Source organism: Spodoptera frugiperda, chromosome 20 (assembly GCF_023101765.2).
Source record: "Spodoptera frugiperda isolate SF20-4 chromosome 20, AGI-APGP_CSIRO_Sfru_2.0, whole genome shotgun sequence".
NCBI classification, from domain to species: Eukaryota; Metazoa; Arthropoda; class Insecta; order Lepidoptera; family Noctuidae; genus Spodoptera; species Spodoptera frugiperda.
In genome coordinates this window covers 296,595-319,967 of record NC_064231.1, presented here as the reverse complement: position 1 = coordinate 319,967, position 23,373 = coordinate 296,595, and the positions used below count along the sequence as shown (strand labels likewise).

The 23,373-nt window shown below is 39.1% G+C and overlaps 3 protein-coding genes across 9 annotated transcripts; all 3 read left to right on the top strand.

Moving 5' to 3' along the window:
- Positions 1–177: 177 nt before the first annotated feature.
- LOC118262140 (traB domain-containing protein) lies at positions 178–13,459 on the top strand. 3 transcript variants are annotated; one of them, XM_050701676.1, is made up of 11 exons: positions 178–346; positions 631–841; positions 1,498–1,599; positions 1,922–2,052; positions 9,360–9,484; positions 9,897–10,023; positions 10,314–10,453; positions 10,571–10,722; positions 10,845–10,950; positions 11,170–11,327; positions 11,510–13,459. In XM_050701676.1, exons 2-10 carry the CDS (start codon positions 646–648, stop codon positions 11,282–11,284), a joined length of 1,194 nt encoding a protein of 397 aa, XP_050557633.1. In that variant the 5' UTR covers positions 178–346; positions 631–645; the 3' UTR covers positions 11,285–11,327; positions 11,510–13,459. The 3 variants fall into 3 exon arrangements, with proteins under 3 accessions (XP_050557633.1, XP_035429184.1, XP_035429186.1); XM_035573291.2 differs by having other exon boundaries at positions 1,492–1,599; XM_035573293.2 differs by lacking the exon at positions 1,498–1,599.
- A 2,239-nt stretch (positions 13,460–15,698) lies between these two features.
- Positions 15,699–19,954, top strand: LOC118282324 (traB domain-containing protein-like). Of its 5 annotated transcripts, none has more exons than XR_007706535.1 (9): positions 15,700–15,924; positions 16,058–16,206; positions 16,422–16,546; positions 16,911–17,037; positions 17,116–17,258; positions 17,350–17,507; positions 17,814–17,916; positions 18,955–19,026; positions 19,786–19,954. XR_007706535.1 is itself a non-coding variant. In XM_035603349.2 (8 exons), the coding sequence occupies exons 1-8, from the start codon at positions 15,834–15,836 to the stop codon at positions 19,886–19,888; spliced, it is 999 nt and encodes a 332-aa protein (XP_035459242.1). In that variant the 5' UTR covers positions 15,699–15,833; the 3' UTR covers positions 19,889–19,954. The 5 variants fall into 5 exon arrangements, 3 of the variants coding, with proteins under 3 accessions (XP_035459242.1, XP_035459243.1, XP_035459245.1); XR_007706536.1 differs by having other exon boundaries at positions 19,772–19,954; XM_035603349.2 differs by lacking the exon at positions 18,955–19,026 and having other exon boundaries at positions 15,699–15,924.
- Positions 19,955–20,636: 682 nt separating this feature from the next.
- LOC118262136 (formylglycine-generating enzyme) lies at positions 20,637–23,286 on the top strand. The gene is made up of 4 exons (XM_035573283.2): positions 20,637–21,440; positions 21,903–22,074; positions 22,302–22,461; positions 22,722–23,286. The coding sequence occupies exons 1-4, from the start codon at positions 20,903–20,905 to the stop codon at positions 22,860–22,862; spliced, it is 1,011 nt and encodes a 336-aa protein (XP_035429176.2). The 5' UTR covers positions 20,637–20,902; the 3' UTR covers positions 22,863–23,286.
- Positions 23,287–23,373: the final 87 nt, after the last annotated feature.

The following is a 23,373-nucleotide window of genomic DNA, read 5'->3' as shown; positions in this document are numbered from 1 at the left end:
AACAGTTCCTTATTTTTAATGTAATATTTATATTTCCATGTAATCTTAACGAAGTAATACTATAATATTGTTATTAGAATCCTTTGCATACACATTACATTTAGTCGATTATTTGAATTGATTATTATTTTATGTCAAATTGAATTATTTTGTTTGGTAACCCTGCTTATTACTTTTTAATAATTATTTGCTCATTAATTGGTATCCCTAGATTTGCTTTGCATGGTGAAAAATAGTAAAAATGTTGAGTAAACCAAAATAAAAAAAAACAAATTCAGTTCATTATTTTTCAAGTAACTCTTTTCTATTTTCGTGACTTTCATCAGTTTAGAATCTTTTCAATAAGGTAAGCGGTCTAATTGTATAAGCAAACTGAAACAGCAGTATTTGTACTTTCACTTGAAAAAAATTGAGTTGGCATGAATTGATAGGTACAGTCCACGTTATCTGTGTAATTATTTTAAATGTGGTGACATACTAGTAATATTCCGTTGTTGACAATATAAAATACCTCTTCAGAAGCCCACAATAATATATTTTCCTGGATTACCATAAATATTTAATTGTGAGGAAAATAGTCAAATTGAGTTCCTTGCACCCTTTAATTCTATTATGTTTATATACTTGCAGTAATTCAATAATAAGATGGATGCTGCTGACCGTCTACTAAACAATGAGAGACTAGGAGCACATAGTTTAGAAGAGGACCAATTATTGAAGAAGCCACAGCCTGGAGTGAAGAGTGACTTAGTCAATGAGTGTAAAGTGTTTATAAAGGCAGAGGATGGTAGTGGAGATGCACAAGTAAATACTTTTGCAGCTATGATACCAAAACAGTCAGGTAATACTTCCTTTATGATTTCATGTTGGCTATGAAGGTAAGGACAAACTGCGGCTGCAACTGGTAAAAAATGTACAGAGCAAGAAGCCAGAACTAGCTACAATCATTTGTGTGGCAAGAATAGAGATTATATATGCCAAATTTTAATCTGTTTAGTTGACTCAGGGTTTTTTGCCCATTCTTCTTTAAGAGTATAGATGTCACATAATGGACTAGGTTTGTTCTTACCTTTTACTTTGTGATTTGTGGTTTTAATTTGTTATTAATGACCTTTGCACTTAGCATGCTTACCCCACTAACATTCAAAAATATTTTTCTAATGTAATTAACATTAACAGTCTTTAATTTAGTTTTAATTATTCAAGATAAAAAGTATTTTCTTTCTAATGAAAAGATAATGATTGAGATTAGACACTTTAATACCAATAACTAGTATTATTTATACCTGCTGAATTTTATACTTTTTATTACTTGATAGACACTAACACAAACACTACACAGTTTCATTCACTCTGCTCACCTTCTATTGATCCCAGCATGATGTTATATAGCTTTCTTCGATAAATGCTCAATCCAAAGATTAGTGCATTCAAACAAACATACATAAAATAAATAATTTTATATATTTGTAAATAGATGATGAACTTCAGTTTCAGACAACCCTAGTTTTGCCACTTCAACACCAGATCCTAAAAAGGAAACACCTTCCGATGATCATGTTATCCTTGATTCCAATCCAGAATGTGATATGGAGGATGGTAAGACATTTTAATATAGCTTTATCATTCTTATTTTCAGAATCATTTAATGGTTATTTACTCCAGTCTTTATTTTTGGAGCAAAATTGTTACTAAGGAATAATTTATGTTAATTTATATGTCTCTGAATACGGCAGTAAGACTCTCATGTTTGTCCCAATGAGGTTGCATACCATAAAGTGCTACTGAGTATAAACTTAACATCCTTGATATCATCAATTTCTCACTTACACACACATGTAATGGATGCTACACTTAGATACTAACAAGAACACATTCTTTTTGCGTTCTGTAACTGATGTATGTCTGATCTTAATTACAGGTATATCTGAATTGCCGACAGATGATGGCCTTCCAAGCACTGTCACAGTGCTGGATGCTCCCGATGGTGGGAAAGTGTATTTAGTGGGTACTGCACACTTCAGTATACAATCTCAGGAGGATGTATCCAGAGTAAGTTACATTATAAAATTGTAATATTTTTCAATGTAAAAAGTATTCAATTTTTAACCCCGACGCAAAAAGAGGGGTGTTATAAGTTTGACGTGTCTGTCTGTCTGTCTGTCTGTGGCATCATAACTCCCGAACGGATGCAGTGATTTCAATTTAGTTTTTTTCGTCTTAAAGGGGACTTATCTGCGAGTGTTCTTAGACATGTTTGATGAAAATCGGTTGAGCCGTTTTAAAGTTATGGATGGTGAAAGTAACGTAAGCGGGAGATTAACCGAAGGTCTGCAAATATACTGGGATGGGGTCTCACATGAAACCGCACTGAAAGAAAATATTGAAAGATATAATTTTTTCGTATTAAGAAAAATAAAAAAAATAATTAAAAATTAAATAAAAAAAAATGATAAAAAATTTAAAAATTAAATTAAATATTTTATAAAATACAAAAGTATAAAACCTGCACCAATGTAATCTTTAGCCTACTTATAGAAATAAAAACTAGTAATTAATAAGTAAAAAAAAATCAACGAACTTGACCTTGATTGTAATCTTTACCTTAACAAGAATTGAAATTATAGTAAGTATATGTAATATACTAAGCCTAACTTAACCTAACCTACCTATAAAAAGTATAAAATAAAAAATTAAATTAAAAATTTAAAAAACCCCCGACACAAAAACTTAATTTCCCTTTAAAAAGTAAAAAATAATAAAAGAAACCTAATCTTAAAGTACCTAAGAATGTACTAATAATTCTAAAAAAAAATACGTCGCGTTGGGGGACCGCATGAATACGGACTGCACACCGCCGCCCGCGCCGTTATATTTCTATTTTCTGCGTTATAGTTAAGTACTTAAACATCAATTTACTTTAATGTTAACACCAAGCATGTGATACTTATGAAAAAATCGTAGAGAAGTAAGAAATAATTAGGAGCGGTCCCCCAACGCGATGTATTTTTTTTTAGAATTATTAGTACATTCTTAGGTACTTTAAGATTAGGTTTCTTTTATTATTTTTTACTTTTTAAAGGGAAATTAAGTTTTTGTGTCGGGGGTTTTTTAAACAGACAATTCATATATGTACATAACATATATTATATGAATTGTCTTAATCTTTACATATTATGTTGCATCATGCTATTGCTTAATAATTTAGGAAGTTAAATGAGAATTTATGTCATTGTTAAAATGTTACCATGTAGTAGTGTTAATTATAAAACTCACTCTGCTTATTGTCATAAGCCATGAAGTAATATATAAGAATTAAAGGCATATTATCTAAATATTTTAAATATAAAACATGAAATTCACAAACCACCACAAACACAAATTATTGTTAAACCCTCATTATAACCCTCAAATATTTTATCTAATTGCATTGTGTAACGAGAATATCATCCGACGCGTCGGTTACGCGCTTCGCGCGCTAACGCAAGCCGCGGCGTTCCCACCGCTTCTCACGTCGCCAGTCGGCCCTACACGCCCGTAGTGAAAGCACATGCGCGCGCGACTGCGTCGCACGGCGCCCTACCTTGTACCTAGATTATTGTTTGAACTATATTACTGCTGTCTGTGTGTTACCTAATTGTGATTGTCACTAACTGTGTAATTATAAAATAATAAACTTTTTGTACATCCATTACAAAATTGCGCCCAACTCGTGGCTCGTGCTCGAAGTACCTACGTGAGTGCGAACGTATTCCACGCTCGGTTGTGTACCTACTGTGCCGAGGCTGTAACCGTCGTGTCTCGTGAAGATGCCGAAAACACGCGGACAGACGGCTATCGAGAACCGCAGTAGTGATAGTGACGAAGAGTTCACGGATACGCGAGTGGCGGGAACCGCCGCGGACAACAACATGGCGGCGGCGTCACCTACCACAACGGACCGACGCGATACGAATATGATCACAATGTCAGAAGACCAGCTATCTAGGATCCTGGCCAGCGTGATGAGGGGGTCGACTCAACCTCCTGCTGCAGAAGTGCACGCGGTGCACACTGCGCAGAGCAACTTCACCCGGTGCACGGCTCGGTTCGATGGAGCCGCCTGCAACGCCGACGTCGTGGAAGCATTCATCGAGAGCGTGCTCGTATACAAGGAGTGCGCAGGCGTATCAGACGACCACGCGTTACGAGGACTGCCGATGCTGCTGACCGGAGACGCCGCCGTGTGGTGGCGAGGAGTGCGACCTACGGTGGAGAGCTGGGACGACGCGTTACGCCGGCTGCGCTTCATGTACGGCGCGCCGCGCCCAGCCCACAGGGTCTTACGCGACATATTCGCGACAGAACAACAAAGTGAAAGTGCCGACGTATATATTTCGCGTGTGCGTGCTAACATTTCGCGGTTACCATATCCTTTATCAGAACAAATGCAACTCGATATAGTGTATGGCCTGTTACACCGTAGAATCCGTAAACGTGTTCCGCGTGATAGCGTAAGTAGTGTCGACTGTCTGCTTGAGAGAGCTAGGTACGTAGAGGAGACGCTGGGCGAAGCGAACCAACCTAGTACATCGTCTAACAATAATACCGCGAACACGAATTTACGTAATAAAGATAACCCTTCAACCTCGACCGGTAAAAATATTAACCCGCAAACGGCTACGTTGAAAAATGTTAACCCTCAAACGACCACATCCGACTCTAGTTCGAACATTGATTGTAGTAGCGCGACTTCTAAACGTGTTAGACCACGCTGTGCACGCTGCAAACGTTTCGGACACACGATGGACGAGTGTAAGTCGAAAGGTAATGAGTTAGCTTGTTATGGTTGCGGTCGTGAAGGCGTTATTCGGTCGAAATGTCCCACTTGTAAAGGCAAGTGCAAGGAAGATGCACCAGCCGCGGCCGCCGACGGGAAGGTAAGTTTCCAAAGTGCTTATACACACGATTCCTCCACGTCGCAGCCGACGATAAATATTGAAGTGGCTTCGTTATTAGGTGTCGCTGTGCTTGATACCGGCGCTACCGAAAGCTTAGCTAGCCCCGGTTTGTATGCTATTTTGTTGAAGAACGGGACTAGTTTTACACCGGCCCGCCGCACGATAGGGTTGGCCGACGGGACCCAACATACACGTGACGTGTTGTTGTGCGATACGAATGTTGTAGTACAAGGACGTATTGTACCTACAACATTTATTGTTATACCAGGGGCGGAGAATAGGACGCTTCTCGGACAAGATTTTATTACAAAATCTGGTATTTTGCTTGACCTTCAACATGGTTGTTGGTATTTTTCAGATTTGACAAAGGTGAAGGTACCCTTTGTGCGCTCTTACAGTCTTATGTCCACCAGTGACGCAGAGCTGATGCAGGTTAACACCACCGACCTGGCACTGAGAGAAAACGAGGGATCTAAGCTGTCATCTGCTCAGAGGACGCAGCTCAACCAGCTTATAATATCTAAGGCCTCGGCCTCGAATTTTGCGGGCAGCGGGGCGGCGGCGGCGGCGGCGCGGCAGCGGCAGGATCTTTTGCGTATATTCAAATGGACCGGTTTTCGAAAACAGCGGCGCGGGAGCGGCGCGGGAGCGGGCAACGAGCGGTGCACTCCAGTCAAGCGGTGACCGCCCGCGTTGCGCGTCTGCATTGTAGTATAGTGTTGTGTACCTACATTTTTTTTTGTGACGTATCAAAATGTCCTCGGACGTGCAAGAGCAAATGATTTCGGCAATCTTTGAGAGGACACCCATACGGAACAGCAAAGATGTGAACCATAAAAATAGAAGAAAAATTAACCAATTATGGGAAGAAATAAAAAACGAACTGAATATTGAAGACTAAAGCAAAAACTGAAATCACTCTTGATAGTTTCAAGAATATAGTCAAAAGTTTCTACACTCATTCTAGTGTAGTCGTAGAATTTGTCGGGATTTTGTCTCTGTTCTTTATAATTTCGATAAAACTCGCCATTTATTTTCCTTGCCCTATAGTAGGTCTTCTTCTTTTGCCCACAGTAAATCGAGCGTTAGGAATAAATTTGAATCAAAAAGATTTCGTTCGCTAATAAAAACAAATATCTCGACAACACAACCACGAACACAACACTACACCGCTGTAGTGCCGCGCGATCTGCCCGCTAGTTTCGAGAACGGGTCCGCCGCCGCCGCCCCGCTCCCGCTCCCGCGCCGCCGCCGCCCCGCTGCCCGCAAAATTCGAGGCTGAGGCCTTAGGCCGCGCGCTTCGCCACCGAGGGACCAGCTACATCTTACGCTACTCACCACATTCGAGTAGGCGAGAGGCAGGAGCCTACCGCCTCACCACCCTACCGGATGTCGGCAGGTAAGAAGCAGCTGCTGGACGGTGAGCTCGAGAAGCTGCTGCGAGCAGATGTTATAGAGGAGTGTGAGTCGCCGTGGGCCGCGAACGTAGTGTTGGTGAAGAAGAAAGACGGTGGCGTCCGGTTATGTGTGGATTACCGCAAGCTCAATGCTGTGACGGAGCCTGACCGGTACCCACTGCCGCGCATAGAAGACGTTCTTCATGCCGCGAAGACCACCGCCTACATGTCAACGCTCGACCTTCATTCTGGCTATTTCCAGGTAGGTGTCGCGGAAGAGGACCGTGACAAGACCGCGTTTGTTACGCCCTCTGGTACCTACAGGTTTAAGAGAATGCCCATGGGATTGCGCAACTCCGGTGCCACGTTCCAGAGACTGATCGACCGGTTCCGGTCGAACCTGGTTGTACCAGCGCGGACACTCGAGACCAGTGACGGCGCTGTGACGTCCTCAGACCCCCGAGGTGGTGGTAGATCGGTAAGTATCCTAGGCTACCTAGATGACCTGATTGTTCTGTCGCCCACATTTGAAGAACACCTCGAGGATCTGGAGGCAGTCTTCGATAGGCTGGATAAATTTAATCTGCGTGTTAACCGCAAGAAAAGTTGTTTTGCCTGTGATTCGGTGCGGTTCCTGGGGCACATTATTGTACCCGGTGGTTTGCAGGTAGACCCGGAGAAGACCTCAGCCATAGCTGACATGCCTGCCCCGAAGAACGAGAGGCAGCTTAAAGGTTTCTTAGCTACGTCAAGCTGGTTCCGGCGATTTGTGCCGAATTACGCCGCTGTCGCGAAGCCTTTAACTGACCTTCTCAAGAAGAATAGCTCATGGAGGTGGCATGAAGAGCAGCAGGCTGCGTTCGAGCATATCAAGAGACTCCTGGTCACCGCACCCATACTCCGTCAAGCTGACGAAAGTAAGCCCTTCTCTCTTAATACCGACAGTAGTAGTTACTGTCTCGGAGCAGTTCTGATGCAGGGGAGGGCCCTGATGAGAGGCCTGTGGAGTACGCCAGTCGGTTGCTGTTGCCGGCTGAGCGCAACTATACCACCACGGAAAGGGAGGCACTAGCTGTGGTCTGGGCGGTGACTAAATTCAGGGGCTACATCGAAGGATCAGAGGTCATCGTCAAGTCCGATCATCAACCCTTACGCTGATTGATGAGTTTGAAGTCCCCCAGTGGCCGTTTGGCAAGGTGGGCATTGACCCTTCAGGCTTATAACTTACAGATCCAGTATACCCCCGGTAAGGTGAACGTGATTGCAGACGCGCTAAGCCGCCCCGCCTGTTGTGAAAAGGACCCAGGTGGATGCGAGGTATGCTTAGTAACTGTAGATATACCGCACAGGGCACCTACCGACGTACGTGACAACCAACTCAAGGACCCCGAGCTGAAGACGATCGTAGAGGATCTGGAGGACTCCGATCCGTCTAGGGGGAGGGGCTGGTCAGAACGAGGTTATCTGATGTCTGATGGAGTATTGTATCGGTGTGCACCCGAGGCTGACGACGTTGACTCCGCCTGTCTCGTGGTACCGAGTCATGAAAGAGAGGGCATCCTTGCTGACTTCCATGACGCTCCCACCGCAGGTCATTTCGGTGTTGAGAGAACCCTGCAGCGCATCAGAGCTCGCTACTTTTGGGTAGGTATGAGAACCTTCGTTGCTGACTATGTTAGACGTTGTGCTGCTTGTCAGCGTTATAAAGCAGACAACAAGAAGCCTGCAGGACTACTGCAGACGCCTGCTGCGACTCGCCGGTTCGAGGTCGTGTCAGTAGATTTGTTTGGACCTTTGCCGAAGACGGCTAAAGGTAACCGTTGGATCCTTATTATAGAGGACGTGTGTACTCACTGGGTTGAGTTGTTTGCGTTGGAGACCGCCACCAGCGTAGAGTGCGCTGAGATTTTAATCGGCGAAGTCTTCTTGAGGTTTGGAGTCCCGCGTAGGATGGTCAGCGACAACGGAGTTCAGTTCGTAGCTGAGGTGATGCAACAGGCATGTCACGTGATGGGTATCAAACAGTCTTTGACGCCGTTGTACCACCCGGAAAGCAACCCCGTTGAACGCAAGAACCGGGACCTCAAACCCCAGTTGGCAATTCTGGTGGGGAAGGACCACGCCTCTTGGGATCGCCATCTCGCAGCTATAAGGTTTGCGATGAATTCCGCCGTGACAGCGAGTACGGGGTTTTCACCGGCTTTTCTTACCTTCGGAAGGGAGCTGCGCGCACCATCTGACGTCGTGGCTGATATGAAAGCCATCGTGGATAACGATAATTTCGTACCGAGTATTACGCCTTACCTTCGTAGGTTGTCGACGGCGCTTCTAGATGCCAGGGATGTCCATGAGCAGGCCCAGTCCATCAGGAAGAAGTATGCTGATGAAGGTAGACGTACGCCTCCGGATTATAAGGTAGGTGACCTTGTCCTCCTAAAGACGCAGAGTATGAACGACGCAGGCCGTGGACAAACCGCGAAGTTCATCCCTAGGAGAGACGGCCCGTATCGTATTCGGGAAGTGGTAAGTCCCACCACTTATGTTATCGAGGGACTTACGCGAGCTGAACACATTGGACGGTACCATGTGTCACACTTAACGCCATTCGTCGGCGACATCGTGTCTCCGGTTCGTGAGAAGCGCAAGCGTGGTCGACCCCGTAAATTCGATGCTAGTCCGAACGCGAGGGCGCTATGTCCGAACTAGAGGGGGAGTGTGTAACGAGAATATCATCCGACGCGTCGGTTACGCGCTTCGCGCGCTAACGCAAGCCGCGGCGTTCCCACCGCTTCTCACGTCGCCAGTCGGCCCTACACGCCCGTAGTGAAAGCACATGCGCGCGCGACTGCGTCGCACGGCGCCCTACCTTGTACCTAGATTATTGTTTGAACTATATTACTGCTGTCTGTGTGTTACCTAATTGTGATTGTCACTAACTGTGTAATTATAATATAATAAACTTTTGTACATCCATTACAAGAAATATTTTATCTAATTACATTGTATTTAATCACCATTTCAGGTAATACAAGAAGTAAACCCCCACATAGTGATGGTGGAGTTATGTGAACAGAGAACTAATATTTTGTTATTAGACGAAGAAGTCATACTTAGAGAAGCTAAGAACATTAACATTAAAAAGATAAGGTTGGTATTACAAAGTAAATTTAATTATTTGCACAATGTTGTAATATGGTTTGACTTGAATAGTACTCTGCTTGACTCACAAATATTTGTGGTTGAGGAGGAAAACAAAATAATAAGTTTATATTCATAACAAATTGATAGTGGGCAACAGCCCGTTTTCTCCTGCTATGTGCAGCTATGTATATGGTGCAGTTCAGTGGAAAAATTTATATTATATTATAGGTGTCTCCTATGTCAGTCTGTTAGGGCTTTCGAAAGCAGAAAGAGACACAGCAGTTTTAAATAATTATTATTTCCTAATGATTAGTAAAGCTCCATCTTATTGTCTCTACATTCAATAAAATGATTCAACATTTGAAGTTTATTTTCCTTTGCAAACTGTATTTCTTACTCTGATTGTTTGTTTTTACAGAGCGACAATGGCTCAGAATGGCGTATTTAATGGACTTATGTACATATTGTTGTTAAATATGTCCGCACACATCACTAGGGAGTTGGGTATGGCTCCTGGTGGTGAATTTAGGCGTGCAATGGCTGAGGTAATAATTTTAATTTACACTACAATATAAAAATGTCAAATGAAGTGTGTATCATATAGAATAATATTTGATATTTTGTACCAAGTGCCATGATCATTAAATAATAAAATATACATCTTATAATCATGGTTCAACACAATACTTCACACACACACAGTGGCCACTACTGACCAAAGGTCTCACACGCAGGTTTGAGCATTAATCACCATGCTTGCTCAATGCGATTTGGCAACAAAATACTTAAGAGATTGTAGATAAAACATGAGAAATGTTTTTAATCTTATTTCCAGGCTAAGAAAGTCCCCGGCTGCATTGTACAGTTAGGTGACAGGGCAATAGATGTCACTCTGCACCGAGCTATTGCTTCCTTGTCTTGGGGACAAACCATTAGGTTCATCTGGCATTTGCTCACTTCAAACCAGACTATAAGGTTAGTGTTACTCTTCGTGTGAAAATGAATATATTTAATTACAATCTTTATTTGGTAAAACCAAGAGTAACTTGTTATTTTTCTTTTTTGTTAGTATATTAAATATTTGCATTACAGTTTGGAGGAAGTAGAAAAATGTAAACAGAAGAAAATGTTAGAAGATATGTTGGAGGAGATGGCTGAGGAGTTCCCAGCATTGAAGAGGGTGTTTGTTGTAGAGAGAGATATGTATCTCTGTCATTCCCTGCAAGTAGCTGCTTTGCAACCACGTGAGTAGCTTTTTTACCTTTTTTTAATAAACTATTTACTAGTTTCAGGTTCTTTAATGGAGTTTCAACTTTATGTCTGTATGATCTTAAAGTTGAAAATAATTTTAATATTTTCTCTTCAGGTCGTGAGCCTTGCCGCATTGTGGGCGTTGTTGGTATCGGCCACGTAGCAGGCATCGTGGAACATTGGGGCAAAATCAAACCTCAAGACATTCCGCCATTGCTCCAGTAAGTAAACCATTCTGTAAATCAATAAATTATAGGCATTGAAATACTGGGCATTGCGATATTTTACATAATATTTATCTTAAAATATGGCAACAGAATTGTCATAAAGATTTCTTTGTTTATTGTAATTAACTTTAGTTTTTAGTTGCTGTTCCAACAAAGTAAAAAAATATATATCTGATATTAGCTACTACTGATATTTTACTTTACCATCAACAGGGTGCCGCCTCCGTCTCTTTCCACGCGTGTGATTCGCGTCACGGTACGCGTGGCTTGTATAGGCGCTCTGATCTACGCTGGTTATAAGCTCAGACCCCGGCGCTGGTTCCCTTGATAACGATAAAGTGCAATTTGGTGACCATAATAATATGACTGTGGTAAGTTATTATGTTTATACATTGTCCGCCACACAAATATAAGTGTCTGTGCATAAAGTTAAAATGTAATTATCGACGTGGTATGTCGTCCATGATTTTGCTAGCACTTTTTAACTCAATGTCCCTATTACAAGTTTCCACTTATAAAATTATTCAATGGTATATTTTTCTCTTCATTTCAGGATTGGCTGATGCGTTGGTTAACTATAATAAGAAGTTAATTTTGTGATGTTTGGTTCTTTATAAGGTCTTGCAATAAATAATAATTCTATAAATGCAAGTTGTTGTTAGAGAGAATGTGAATTAAGTTTACTGGATTATTGAAAAGGGCCATGTTTGTTAGCAAACAAATATATATGTATAAATAATATTATGATATCTATGACATTGTATATAAGGTGGTTTATTGCTTGTAAGCGCTGATACATAGAAATACTTTATTCAAAAGCTTTGGCTTGATTTTCTTTATATTTTAAGTATTCACAGTTATTTTATGTCGACTGAATTGATTGATTCGTCGTATCATTTGCATTATTATATCATAATAATACCTTATTGTTGCACATAGTTTTACAAGTAAAATACTTTTGTTGTTCCTGATTCTATGTTCAGTTTGCACTAGACTTAAATATTAAGGATCAGTATCCTTAGTACGAGTTTGCTATTACGTTTAAAGTAATCGAAACGAGAGCGTGGTCGGGGTTCTGATTGGTTGGTTCATTCGCACTGGCCAATCAGAGCGTCGAACGCCCTCGTTTCGATTTCGCTCAACGTAAAGCAATATCGTACTAAGGGTACAGTTTGGGACTTGTTATTTGTGCGCCGCCCATACAGTATGGTCATTAAATAAAAGCTCAAGAATAATAATTGAGGATTGTAAAAATGCCTTTCATTTATCTATATACTATTTATTAGGCTCTAGTAAAACATGATAATTACAATAAATTATATTTAGATTAATGGTTCATTGATCTACAAAACGCACAGCTTACGCTTGCTCTAAGATTTAAAACTCTCCACAATAACATGTAATAAAGTAATGTTTGAGTATATAACGGAATAATCAAGGTTTAAAGTGCTTAAAAGTACTTAATAAAATGGATAGTCACACAGTCCCATTTCTTGGATCTGACCCTTACATATACAGGAATAATTTTATCAAACTAACGTTAGTGTAGCGTTTGACGAGTCTTAATTATAATAGTAATAAAGGTGCTGATGAACTTGAGCATTCTTGCAATATTACATTATAAAAATAAAACGATATTGAAGAAGGGCCAAATTAAATCTACCCTTTACTGACGAACATGCATGAAAAGACTGATGACTGTTGATGAAGCAGTATGTAAGTAGTAGTAGTAATTGGCGTTCCATACATACATAACCTCACGCCTGTTCCCCATGGGGGTAGGCAGAGACAATGGAAGGCGAATTAAACTGTCTGTTGTTTATACTTCGATAAATTGAAAACGGCGATTGCTCTAATGCTCAGGATTATCATCACCGTTGTGTCCGTTCCATAATATTGTGTTATTGATGTTCTTGTCTAGAGTACCGTTTTATGTCTTCTAATTTAGTAATGGCTGCAATTAAGTTTGTCTTAAGAATAATAAAATAAGACGTGAAATTAATTTCAGTAGGAATTTTGACTGAGCTATGGTTTTAGTGGTTTTATATTTTGTTGGATAACGATTACTAAGTCAAGATATTGCAAACGTAGCAAGGATTTGAAATTTGTCCTCCTATGTTATCTCGTTGTCATTTCTATGTAGTATATACGTATGTATGTATGTATGTATGAAAAAATGTTACGTTTCTACCGTGAGGATATCAATTTCAAACCTTGCTAATAAAAAAGTGTTCTATGCGTGTTAGACCAATTTTTATGTAGTTAGTATTGGTTTAATAAATAAAAAGGACTGTGATAGAAATTTATAAATAAAGTTTCCATCCGTCTTAAAAAATTAGGCCGATATAATATATCATAATTTATATATTAAATTGACCTTGTAATACTAAATAATGCATTATGATTTTAGAGGTGCCTTTGGAAACCTCTGCTTTGTAGCTCAGTAACATGAAAAATATTGTTCACATTACCTATATTCAATAAAGGATAACCTAAAATAAAATGTTTTATTTCCCTGCATAAATAGTTCCAACTTTGCTCAAGAAAATAAAGAGTTTATAATAAAAAATCTTGAGTAGGTACGGCATTGAAGAATTATTGTTAAAAGAAGATTAGTTCTGCTATCCAACAACAGATGGCGCTTAAAAATATTTGCAGACTAAGCAGTGGCGTAGCGTGAGTGTCGGCCGCCCGGGGCGGAAGACAATTTTGCCGCCCCCTTATTTAGGTATTTTAATTTACATACATTCATAATAGAGAATCAGTCATGAATCAGAGCACTCCCCGTGGTATAGGCGATATAATGTACAACGAAGCTACATCTCTACGCATTGCCAAAGTGTCAAGTCGGTTTTAAATTTCCTGCCACTCAACAATCCGATTCGCACGGCGCGGAACGCGGTCCAGAGGATGAACCTGGTACTGGGGTGCCCCCGCCCACAGATGAGACTAGTATTCCATATGGGGCCGAACCTACGCCTTATATAGAAGCAGGCGATGGGCTGGAGTGAAATACTGCCTTGATCTGTTGAGCACACCAAGCTTTTTCGAGGATCATTTAGCCCTATCCTCTAGATGGCCACGGAATGTTGTCCGGGGTGAAATCCTCATGGACTTCCTTTGGCCGGGGAAAGGCGGAGGGGTATGCCGGACTCTTACCGGCTAAAACCCCCCGGTGTCTACTCAGCACGTGATCACATGCCGGCCAGGTCCATCCTGACCTCATCTCTTGCACGGGGTAGGTAAGTTTGGGCTACCCCGTGCATCGTCTCGGAAGCGCGCGCCGACATCCGCGCACGCCAAGGGGACTTCCCCAAGTCCCGCGCCCCTGGACCCATTAATGGGGGCTAGAATTGGGAGTTGTCCGCCCTTCTCCTGCGCCCGGTACGCCTACTGCGGGCGGGGAAGGGAGTCGAGGTCTCCCTCTCCCGCTCCGCAGTTTCCTTCTGTGACAATATCACGTCCTCGCAGAAGGACACCACCGCGTCCATCAACACCTCGGGTCCATGGAATAGGGGGCGGGGACTTCCCCAAGTCCCGCGCCCCTGGACCCATTCATGGGGGCTGGAAGAGGGCGTTGTCCGCCCTTCTCCTGCGCTCGGTGCGCCTACTGCGGGCGGGGAAGGGATTCGAGATCTCCCTCTCCCGCTCCGCAGTTTCCTTCTGCGACAACACGTCCTCGCAGAAGGACACTACCGCGTCCCACGACTCCGCGCTGTCGACCATCTTGCGTACGACGGCCGGCAGCGACAGATCGCCTCCTATTTCGTTTGTCGGCAACAGCCGATCCCTTCAGGTTGGAGAACTTGGAGGCCACTTCCAAAATTTCCTCCTTGTCCTCCAGTGCCATTTGCGCTAGCTCAGCCACTGAGTGGTCTGCGTAGAGAACGTTGGAAGCCCCGTAGCCGGCCCTGGACCTTGCGGCACCGGTTGCGCGCTCCTTGGCGGCGACCTTCTCCTCCAGGTCCTTTTGCGCCTCCACCCGCTTAGCATGCGCCAGAGACGCCCTCAGTTGGCGTTGAGCTTCATCAAGTCCCACATCGTGGGAACTTGATTTCGCCTTCACCTTTTTTACCCTATCAATTACTGGTTCCGACGAATCGTTGGATTCTTGCCTCAGGTGCCCCTCTCGGGGCAGGACCACTCGTTACAGTTCCATCCTCACTATCACTACTTTCTCCGATCTCTAGTTGCGAAAAAAATATAAAATGGTTGTAATTTTTACAAAATATTTGCCGCCCCCTAAAAAGTGCCACCCGGGGCGGGCCGCCCCTGCCGCCCCCACTACGCTACGGCACTGAGACTAAGAGACCCCGCAGATTTACAATTTCAAGTTGGCCGACTAAATCGCAGAGTATACGAATAGGTATAGTGACATAATAATATGCTAGCCCGCACATCTTGTCCAACTAAATCGTCCAACTAATTAATTGGACACCGATCGTATCACAATCGAGATGCCCTTCCGATTTGGCACAATTAAAAAAAATATATAAAGTCAGCGGCTGGTAACCAATAAAATAAAGTCGGTTGATTTAATCATAAAAGTACACAATTTAGTCGTTCGATAATTGGCCAACTTACAATTGTATGTCTGCGGGGTCTCTCATAGATTGCAGAATTAGATTTTCTTGACCAAGAAGCTTTGATTAGTACTTAACATTATGAGGTAACTTTTTTCAACTCAAAGAGTTATCAATAAAAAATCTTTTTAACACTGGCTGGCTAAAAAAATGAAATTAGTTTGCCTTTTTAATTGCACAGAAACAAATTAGTCAACAATGGACAGGTTTTAAAAATACAATGGTTTCACGGAAAATTCAAAGTAATTTAGTAATAATGCGACAAAATTGTACAATAAAAAGTTTAAGATAAATATGAAATACCAAACATGCATTCTACTTAGACGATTTTTGAGCAAAAGTTTTGAAGTTCCAGCTGTTCGTAAACCAATCAATAAATTCACACGTAAGCTATCATTTATGTATAATCGTATTATAATAATGCCTCTAAGCCGTATGCCGCCGTTATGATCGTATTATAATAATTAACTAACTACAGCTACAGAATTTAATATGAACTAATTTTATCTCATATTCAGCCGTATGCTCAATATATCCGAAGAATGCATATGCGAGCGCTATTCAATTACCAAAATCAGCAACACTACTGGAGAATGATGAAAATAGTACCGTGGTACTCTTGGGAACAGTGCATTTTAGCAAACAATCAGTTGAAGATGTATCCGAGGTACCTATTTTAATTTTTTTTTAATTATTAATTATAGTGCCATCTTAAATTTTTCCTGAAAGATCTTCTGCACCTAAACAGGCTTCCAATATTTTTTGGGTTTCATGAAAAGTAATTGGCAATAAAGTTTCGTAATTAAGTAATTTGTGCTTTTAAAATAGTATGTGGTGTAATAACAATAACGATAATTTGGTGCTAATATTTTTTGCCACCAGATAGTGAAAGTCTTAAATCCAAACGCTATTTTGATTGAACTATGTCGGCAAAGAGTATCACTTCTGGAATTGGACGATAAAAAGTTTCTCGAAGATGCTAAAAACTTTGATGCTCAAAAGTTAAAGTAAGCCATTTTATCTATTTTAATGATAAACAATAATATAAATAAAATGTTACAAAGTACGAGTCTTCAGAAATAAATAACGACTGATAAACCATTACAGAAACTTGGGTAGTATATCTACAATAATATCTATAAAAACGATTTACTGTTGTACATACATGTAGGTAATTTTTTTGAGTTATGGTAAATTACTTAAAGTTTTTGCGGCTTACTCACGTGGGTAGAAGATAAGAATTGCTCGATCGATTTCGAGGCTCACTGAGACCTTTCCTCAAGACGTGCGGACCTAACTAAGGGCATAGTTTAGAAAAAAAAGCGTTGAAGAAAACTATTTAATGTTTCTTTTTTCACATACTTTACACAGAGAGGCAGTAAAAGGCCAAAACTTCGTCTCTGGAATGTTACACGCAATGCTATTAAAAACCTATGCTGATATAGCTAAAGAGTTGGGAGTCGCACCTGGAGGGGAGTTTCGAAGAGCATATCATGAGGTCAGACTATTATGAACCATATCAAATATTATGTATTAAAGATTTTCTAGTAATAACTAAACATGTTTTGTTTCGTAGATGAAGAAAATACCAGGATGTAAGTTATTTCTTGGCGACCGACCAATTCAAATAACGATTGCTCGAGCTTTTCAGTCGTTGAGCGTGTATGAATTGGGTCAAGTCTTGTATCATCTTACAACGACAAATCCAAAGCCTTTAGAGTTGGTATTTTTTGGACCATTGTTTTTATTTTCATATTTTATTGCAAGATAATCTAATAACTAATAATTAATTAATGCTTTTTTAAAACAGCAAGGAACAATTAGAAAGGTACAAAGATAGGGACTTTGTTCAAGCGCAGTTTGAAGAAATAACTCGAGATGTGCCAGCTTTCAAGAAAATTTTCCATGTATTTGTCGACGAACGCGACAAATGTCTTGCGTATTCACTTCAAGAATGTGTTCGTTCTGGTAAGTCCGTGATAAGTAGAGTAGGATAGTATAAACTCGATATTGAAATAATTAGTGTTAATTTTTTACTAACACCTAATTTTACTTATTAAATCCCTACTACTAGGACTAGGTACTTAAGTGCTGAGATTTGATAATATTTGTCTTGTAGTTTAAATAAAATTCAATACATACAGTCAGTTATATAGATACAAACAAACTTCTTGTTAGTTACTTCTTTTTCGGCCTACTAATACCTGTTTGCAGGTTATAGTAGGCCGAAATACCTATATTAGATTCAAATAAAAATATATTTTGTTTCAATAGTTAAAAGTCCTCGCGTCCTCGCTGTGGTCGGCATGGGACACGTAGATGGCATTGTAAAATATTATGGAAAAATGAAGCAAGAGGATATTGTGCCACTACTGTTGTAAGTATATAATTCAAGTAAAACATAGGTTTATTTTATATACAGCTTGTGACGACAAGTTAATATATACTCAAAAAAGTTCTCGTAGACACAAATGTGGCCGATTGTTCTTTTTGTTGACGAGATGAATGTAGTGAAATGGCAGTTTGTCCAATAGAAAAGATGATGTCCAATTGTACAACGTGAATTTTTAAATAACCGTCTTGGTAAATGATCAATATAATATTATGACTATAGTATAGTCGAAGTATTACAATATTTATTAAATATGCCTAATTTAAAAAAAAAACTGGATAACAGCTTTAACCTAACAGTACCTAATAAATAAGATAGATACATAGAGGGTACCCACAAAGAGCAAAAAGCGTTGAACCATAAAATGGAGAGGGCAAATCAATTTGCTCTAGGAAAGGGTTAATTTAAATTCACATTGTACCTATTCTTTATCAATTAATTGAATACTCTACCTATTAACGTACGCTCAGTAGGCACACACACCTATCTTTATGGGTGATGGAGGTAAGGAGTATACGATATTATAGGTGAACCGAACTAAGTCTGTACCTACATTCTTTGCAAATAAAGTATTCTATTCTATTCTATTCTATTCTATTCTATTCTATTCTATTCTAAGATTTTTTTAAAGGACTTATTATTACCCGGTGTCTATGGTGTTTCTTACCCCTTACATCTATACTCTGACTATTTAATTTTCATATACGCCGATCGCGGATCTATTATGTTATATTTATATAATATTAACGTGTGCTTGTTTAGAACCAAGTCAAAATAAATATTGCAAGCAATCGTCCGTTACCATATTCACAAAATACCTATATGATACTTTCGGGCTGTTAAATGAATTACCTCTAGGTACGCAGTTATTAATAGTTATTTAAATTAAAACCTACATTAAAAAATTTACATAATCTTGCATTGTATTTTCTGTATTGTTTATTTAGAAATTACAATGAGAATTGTAGAAACAAGTAGGTATTTTCGCACACGTCAAACTTATTTATTTTTCTTTATTTTCAGTGATTAAATTTTAGTACAAACAACAATTAATCGGTTAATGAATATAAAATATACTTATAAAAGTTCATGAAGGTGAGGAGCTTACCTAGTAAAATGTTTAAAAGCTTAGCGTTAGGCATAATTTATTTTTACTACATCTACATGATCAAAATTTGTTTTGGAGTTTTGGTGATAATTCTAGGCAAAGGGCGTGCCTTGCCTTAATGTACTTTTTTAAATTAAAGGTCTCAGCACACATATGGGATCGGAAAGGGATCGTAACCGTAACGCCTTTCGCCTCGCTGTCAAACAGGCGTCAACCTACCGTATGCACGTAACGAAAGCGTATCAGCAGCGCCTGTACGTCAACTCGGCTACAGCTAGGCGACACCGACTAGACTAACACGATAGTTAGTCGGTACGGAGAGACGTAAGCGCGGGGACGGAGAAACGTAAGCGTGGGGACGATGAGCCGTAAGCGCGGGAATTCAAGTTCGGAGCCTGTTCCGAGGCGAGGCGATTACGTTATTATTCCGATTAGTGTGCGTTGCAGTAGGGAGTTTAATACAAACCATTCTGAACGGCTCGAGGCGATACGGTGACGATCCCTTTCCGATCCCATATGTGTGCTGAGACCCTAAATCGTTCAGGTTTTTAAGTTATTTTTTAATAGTCAGATTTTTTATCGTTTCTATTTTTGAATTTTCGCTATTTACTTTTTTTTTCGAATTTATATAACACAAATATCTGACCATTTTTAAAATGAGCTTCTAGTTTAGGTAGGTTTGATAAATAGCTTTTATTTGTTATGTAATTTGATTATAATAAAAACCTAAAGTCCTCTTTTTTCAGCATACCCCCACGGCCAATGTATAAGGTGATATTACCAAAAGTAGTGAAAATGGGTTTCTATTTTATTCTTTTTTCTTTTTTTTATAGGTTATTGTTTGGATAAATTATATTTATTAACTAAATTAGTACTAAGTAAAGAGAGATGGAATAAATATTTATGTACACATGATTCTGTTTTTTATTAATTACACTACCACTCACAATTGAAAGTTCAGCAGTCGCCCTTGCGATTACTCAACTAACGAGGTCACCAGACTAAACTTTACAGCGCCCTCTTGTATCGGATAGCTGAACATTTTTTTTCATACCTTTTTCTCATTTCTCACATACAATTGAGTGTTCTCATTTCTCAATTGCCAAGTAAAATTAGGTGTTGTATAATAAAGTAACATCGGATCAGGGGTTAGATTTCTGGTCAGGTATAATAGAAACTATTATAATTACGTATTTTTGTTGTAAATTCCCTAGTGAGCTACGAGGAGAAAGCTAGTAATAGTCCAAGATCTCAGAGCCGTAAGACTGAATATCTGTCGTGTACTTTGATACCTGGTTAGGTACGAGGTGATAAAGGTAATTAAATAAAAATAAATCAAAGTTTCTTAACTCAAATATATATGCATGGCTTAATGGATGATCAGAAATGTTTGTGTAGTGTTGTTGTGTGTTCTATAAATAATTTACTAAATTGCTTAGAATGTGAGGTGTGCTCACAGAGAGTGAGATAGGAAAGAAAGTATTCGGAGTTTTAGTAATCTATAAGATGTCTGTAAGTTTATGAATGAAACTACGAGTCTAACGTCTGACAGAAGTGACAGACACAGGCTGACAGCCTTGTCACAGCATGACAGTTAAGCTGAGCTGACAATTGACACAAGTTTATCAACACTTGTTATGGTTGACTTGTGAAATTTCAGATTTCTCCAAATTTCAGGTTTCAGAGCTTGCTGGTGAATAGACGATGGTTTACAGTTGCATTTTACTAAAAAGAATTTACTAAAATTAAGATTACGTTTAATGTATTTAATTTAGTTTGTGTTTGAAACTATGTTGTGGAATTAGTGCAAAAATTTCATATACCTAATTATTGCCTAAAAAGTGTAGAACACAAGTTATAAAAATGTTATTTATCTTTATTTTATGCATATTACAACCGGTCTTAACGTCTAAAGAATCTGGATGTGGCTGTAACCTTAATCGTGGGAAAGATGGAAGTGTCGATAAAGCGAAATTACTTGATTCTAATGATCTTGAACAATGTTCTTTCGAGGATGAGAACAAAGCTAGTAAATATCTCGCCTCTGAACAAATGAACACATTCGATGAGATGGTGTTAGTACCAGCCGGGGAATATCAAGTTGGCACAGATGATATAGCAATAGAAAGCGACCAAGAAGGCCCGAAAAGAATAGTGAAACTAGAAAGTTTTTACTTAGATAAATATGAAGTTTCAAATAAGAATTATGCTCATTTTATAAGTGAAACTAATTATAAGACTGAAGCTGAACAATTTGGAGATAGTTTTGTTTTCTCAGCATTTCTTAATAATACATTTAAAGAGCAATTAAAGGATTTCCGTGCTGTGCAAGCAATGTGGTGGTATAAAGTACTTGGTGCTGACTGGAAGCATCCGCATGGGCCTGACTCTGACATTCAAGGTACAGCCATTATTCTTTATTTCCTTAACTATGATACCAAACAGCTTTTAGGTAGTTATATATTTTTTCCAATTTTGTATGTATGTAGGTTGGCTTATTACTTTTTTTTGTTTGATGGTACAACATGTTTTTTGTGTTAGGTAAAATGTTTAAAAAACATCATAAGTTTCACATAGTGATCAAAATTACTTCAAGATTATGTAGCAATAAATAAATAAAATTGTTTCATTGGCACACACACATAAATTAAGATAGTGCTAGTACTATCTTTATTATTTTACATTACAAATTGTTATCATTGAGTAATTTGGTCTAAAGTAAAACTTAGTTAATGTTTAAAAATAAGTTCACAGAGAAAATAATTTATTACCATTATTTGGTTAATTACTTATTAAAATTTCATCTAGAGTGGTAAATCAGTGTTGGCTGTAATAAGTATCTATATTATTTATTTTTTTTAAGAAATATTGGATCATCCAGTTATACATGTATCTTGGAATGATGCAAAAGCATACTGCAAATGGAGAGGAGCCCGGTTACCAACAGAGGCTGAATGGGAGGCAGCATGTCGAGGAGGTCATCGTGATACCAAGTACCCTTGGGGTGATAAACTGTTCCCAGACAGAAAGCACATGTCAGTTTTAAAATTTTAGGCTAAATTAATTAATGTACAACCTTATTGTTAGCTAGGAGGTGCTTCGTTAGTGTCCTGGGTTTGATTCCTGGGTCAAGTAGAGCTGGTGGAAATTTGATGTTACAATATCCGTTCAGTTCTGTGCAGCACACTACCTCTTTAAAGAACTTTACATTAACATTTGTGACATATTTTCTATAGCCTTAAAAGGATTTAATTCTTTTCAGGACTAACATCTGGCAAGGGACCTTTCCCACACATAACTCAGCCAAAGATGGCTATGTGGGCACTTGTCCAGTAAACATGTTCCCTCCAAATGACTTTGGGCTATATAACATGGCTGGCAATGTATGGGAGTGGACTGAAGACACATGGGCTGGGAAAAATGTAAATATTTCTCTTCTTTCTTTTCAGTACACTGGCTTATTAATATTTGCAAGATTGACGGCTAGGCCAACTACTGTGTTACGCAATATTTTAGATCTGATTCCCAGAAAACAATTTATCTACAAATTGTCATTTTATTTTTGTAAATATTTTGATGTTTTTAGTTTAAAGAATAAGTAATCTAAGCGATAGTCCGAATGTCGAGTGATCGGTTTCGAACTATGTGATATTTTGTTAATATTCCATTTTTATTTTTTCAGCCAAAAGAAAAGGTGAAGAAGGGTGGTTCTTATTTATGTCACCTCTCCTACTGCTATCGTTATAGATGCTCATCAAGATCTCATAATACAGAGGATAGCTCTGCAGGAAACTTGGGATTCCGTTGTGCTAAGTCTGCATAGTCAGTGTTCCTTTAATTATTATAAGTATTATTGTAAAATCGCTTTTATAACGAAACAAAAAAGTTGAAAATCTATTACATATTTTAGGCTCTAGGCTGGTCACTGTAATAGATTATTATGTTGGTCAATTTGTCTAGATATAAGTACATTTTTTGATATTATAATGTTCCTGGTTTATGGTAAACTGGTAATCACGATACATTTTAGAACATACATACATTATTCTTGTGTGTATGTTATCATTATCATAAATACAATAATAAGTGATGAATCAAGAAGAGTAGTACATTTTTTATTAATTACTTGAACACAACAGTGGAAATGAACAAATGAGTTAATGCATATTGTTATATTGCTTTGTATTTTTTTATGAATTTTGTTTATATTTATATAATTGTATACATTGTTTTGAAGAAAAACTGTTGATTAGAGTTTTAATTCTTTCCCATAACAACCCTGAACTTTACGCTTTTTTTTAAGATTACGAATTCATTTTTAAGCAATAGGGAAT

Excerpts from the sequence above, each read along its gene's own strand:
- LOC118262140 (XM_035573291.2), top strand. The coding sequence starts at position 646 with ATGGATGCTGCTGACCGTCTACTAAACAATGAGAGACTAGGAGCACAT. Across the intron at positions 9,485-9,896 it reads ATTAACATTAAAAAGATAAG|AGCGACAATGGCTCAGAATG; the intron begins GTTGGTATTACA and ends TTGTTTTTACAG. Across the intron at positions 10,454-10,570 it reads ACTTCAAACCAGACTATAAG|TTTGGAGGAAGTAGAAAAAT; the intron begins GTTAGTGTTACT and ends TTTGCATTACAG.
- LOC118262136 (XM_035573283.2), top strand. The coding sequence starts at position 20,903 with ATGTTATTTATCTTTATTTTATGCATATTACAACCGGTCTTAACGTCT. Across the intron at positions 21,441-21,902 it reads GCCTGACTCTGACATTCAAG|AAATATTGGATCATCCAGTT; the intron begins GTACAGCCATTA and ends ATTTTTTTTAAG. Across the intron at positions 22,075-22,301 it reads TTCCCAGACAGAAAGCACAT|GACTAACATCTGGCAAGGGA; the intron begins GTCAGTTTTAAA and ends AATTCTTTTCAG.
- LOC118282324 (XM_035603349.2), top strand. The coding sequence starts at position 15,834 with ATGAAATACCAAACATGCATTCTACTTAGACGATTTTTGAGCAAAAGT. Across the intron at positions 16,207-16,421 it reads CAGTTGAAGATGTATCCGAG|ATAGTGAAAGTCTTAAATCC; the intron begins GTACCTATTTTA and ends TTTTGCCACCAG. Across the intron at positions 17,508-17,813 it reads TCAAGAATGTGTTCGTTCTG|TTAAAAGTCCTCGCGTCCTC; the intron begins GTAAGTCCGTGA and ends TTGTTTCAATAG.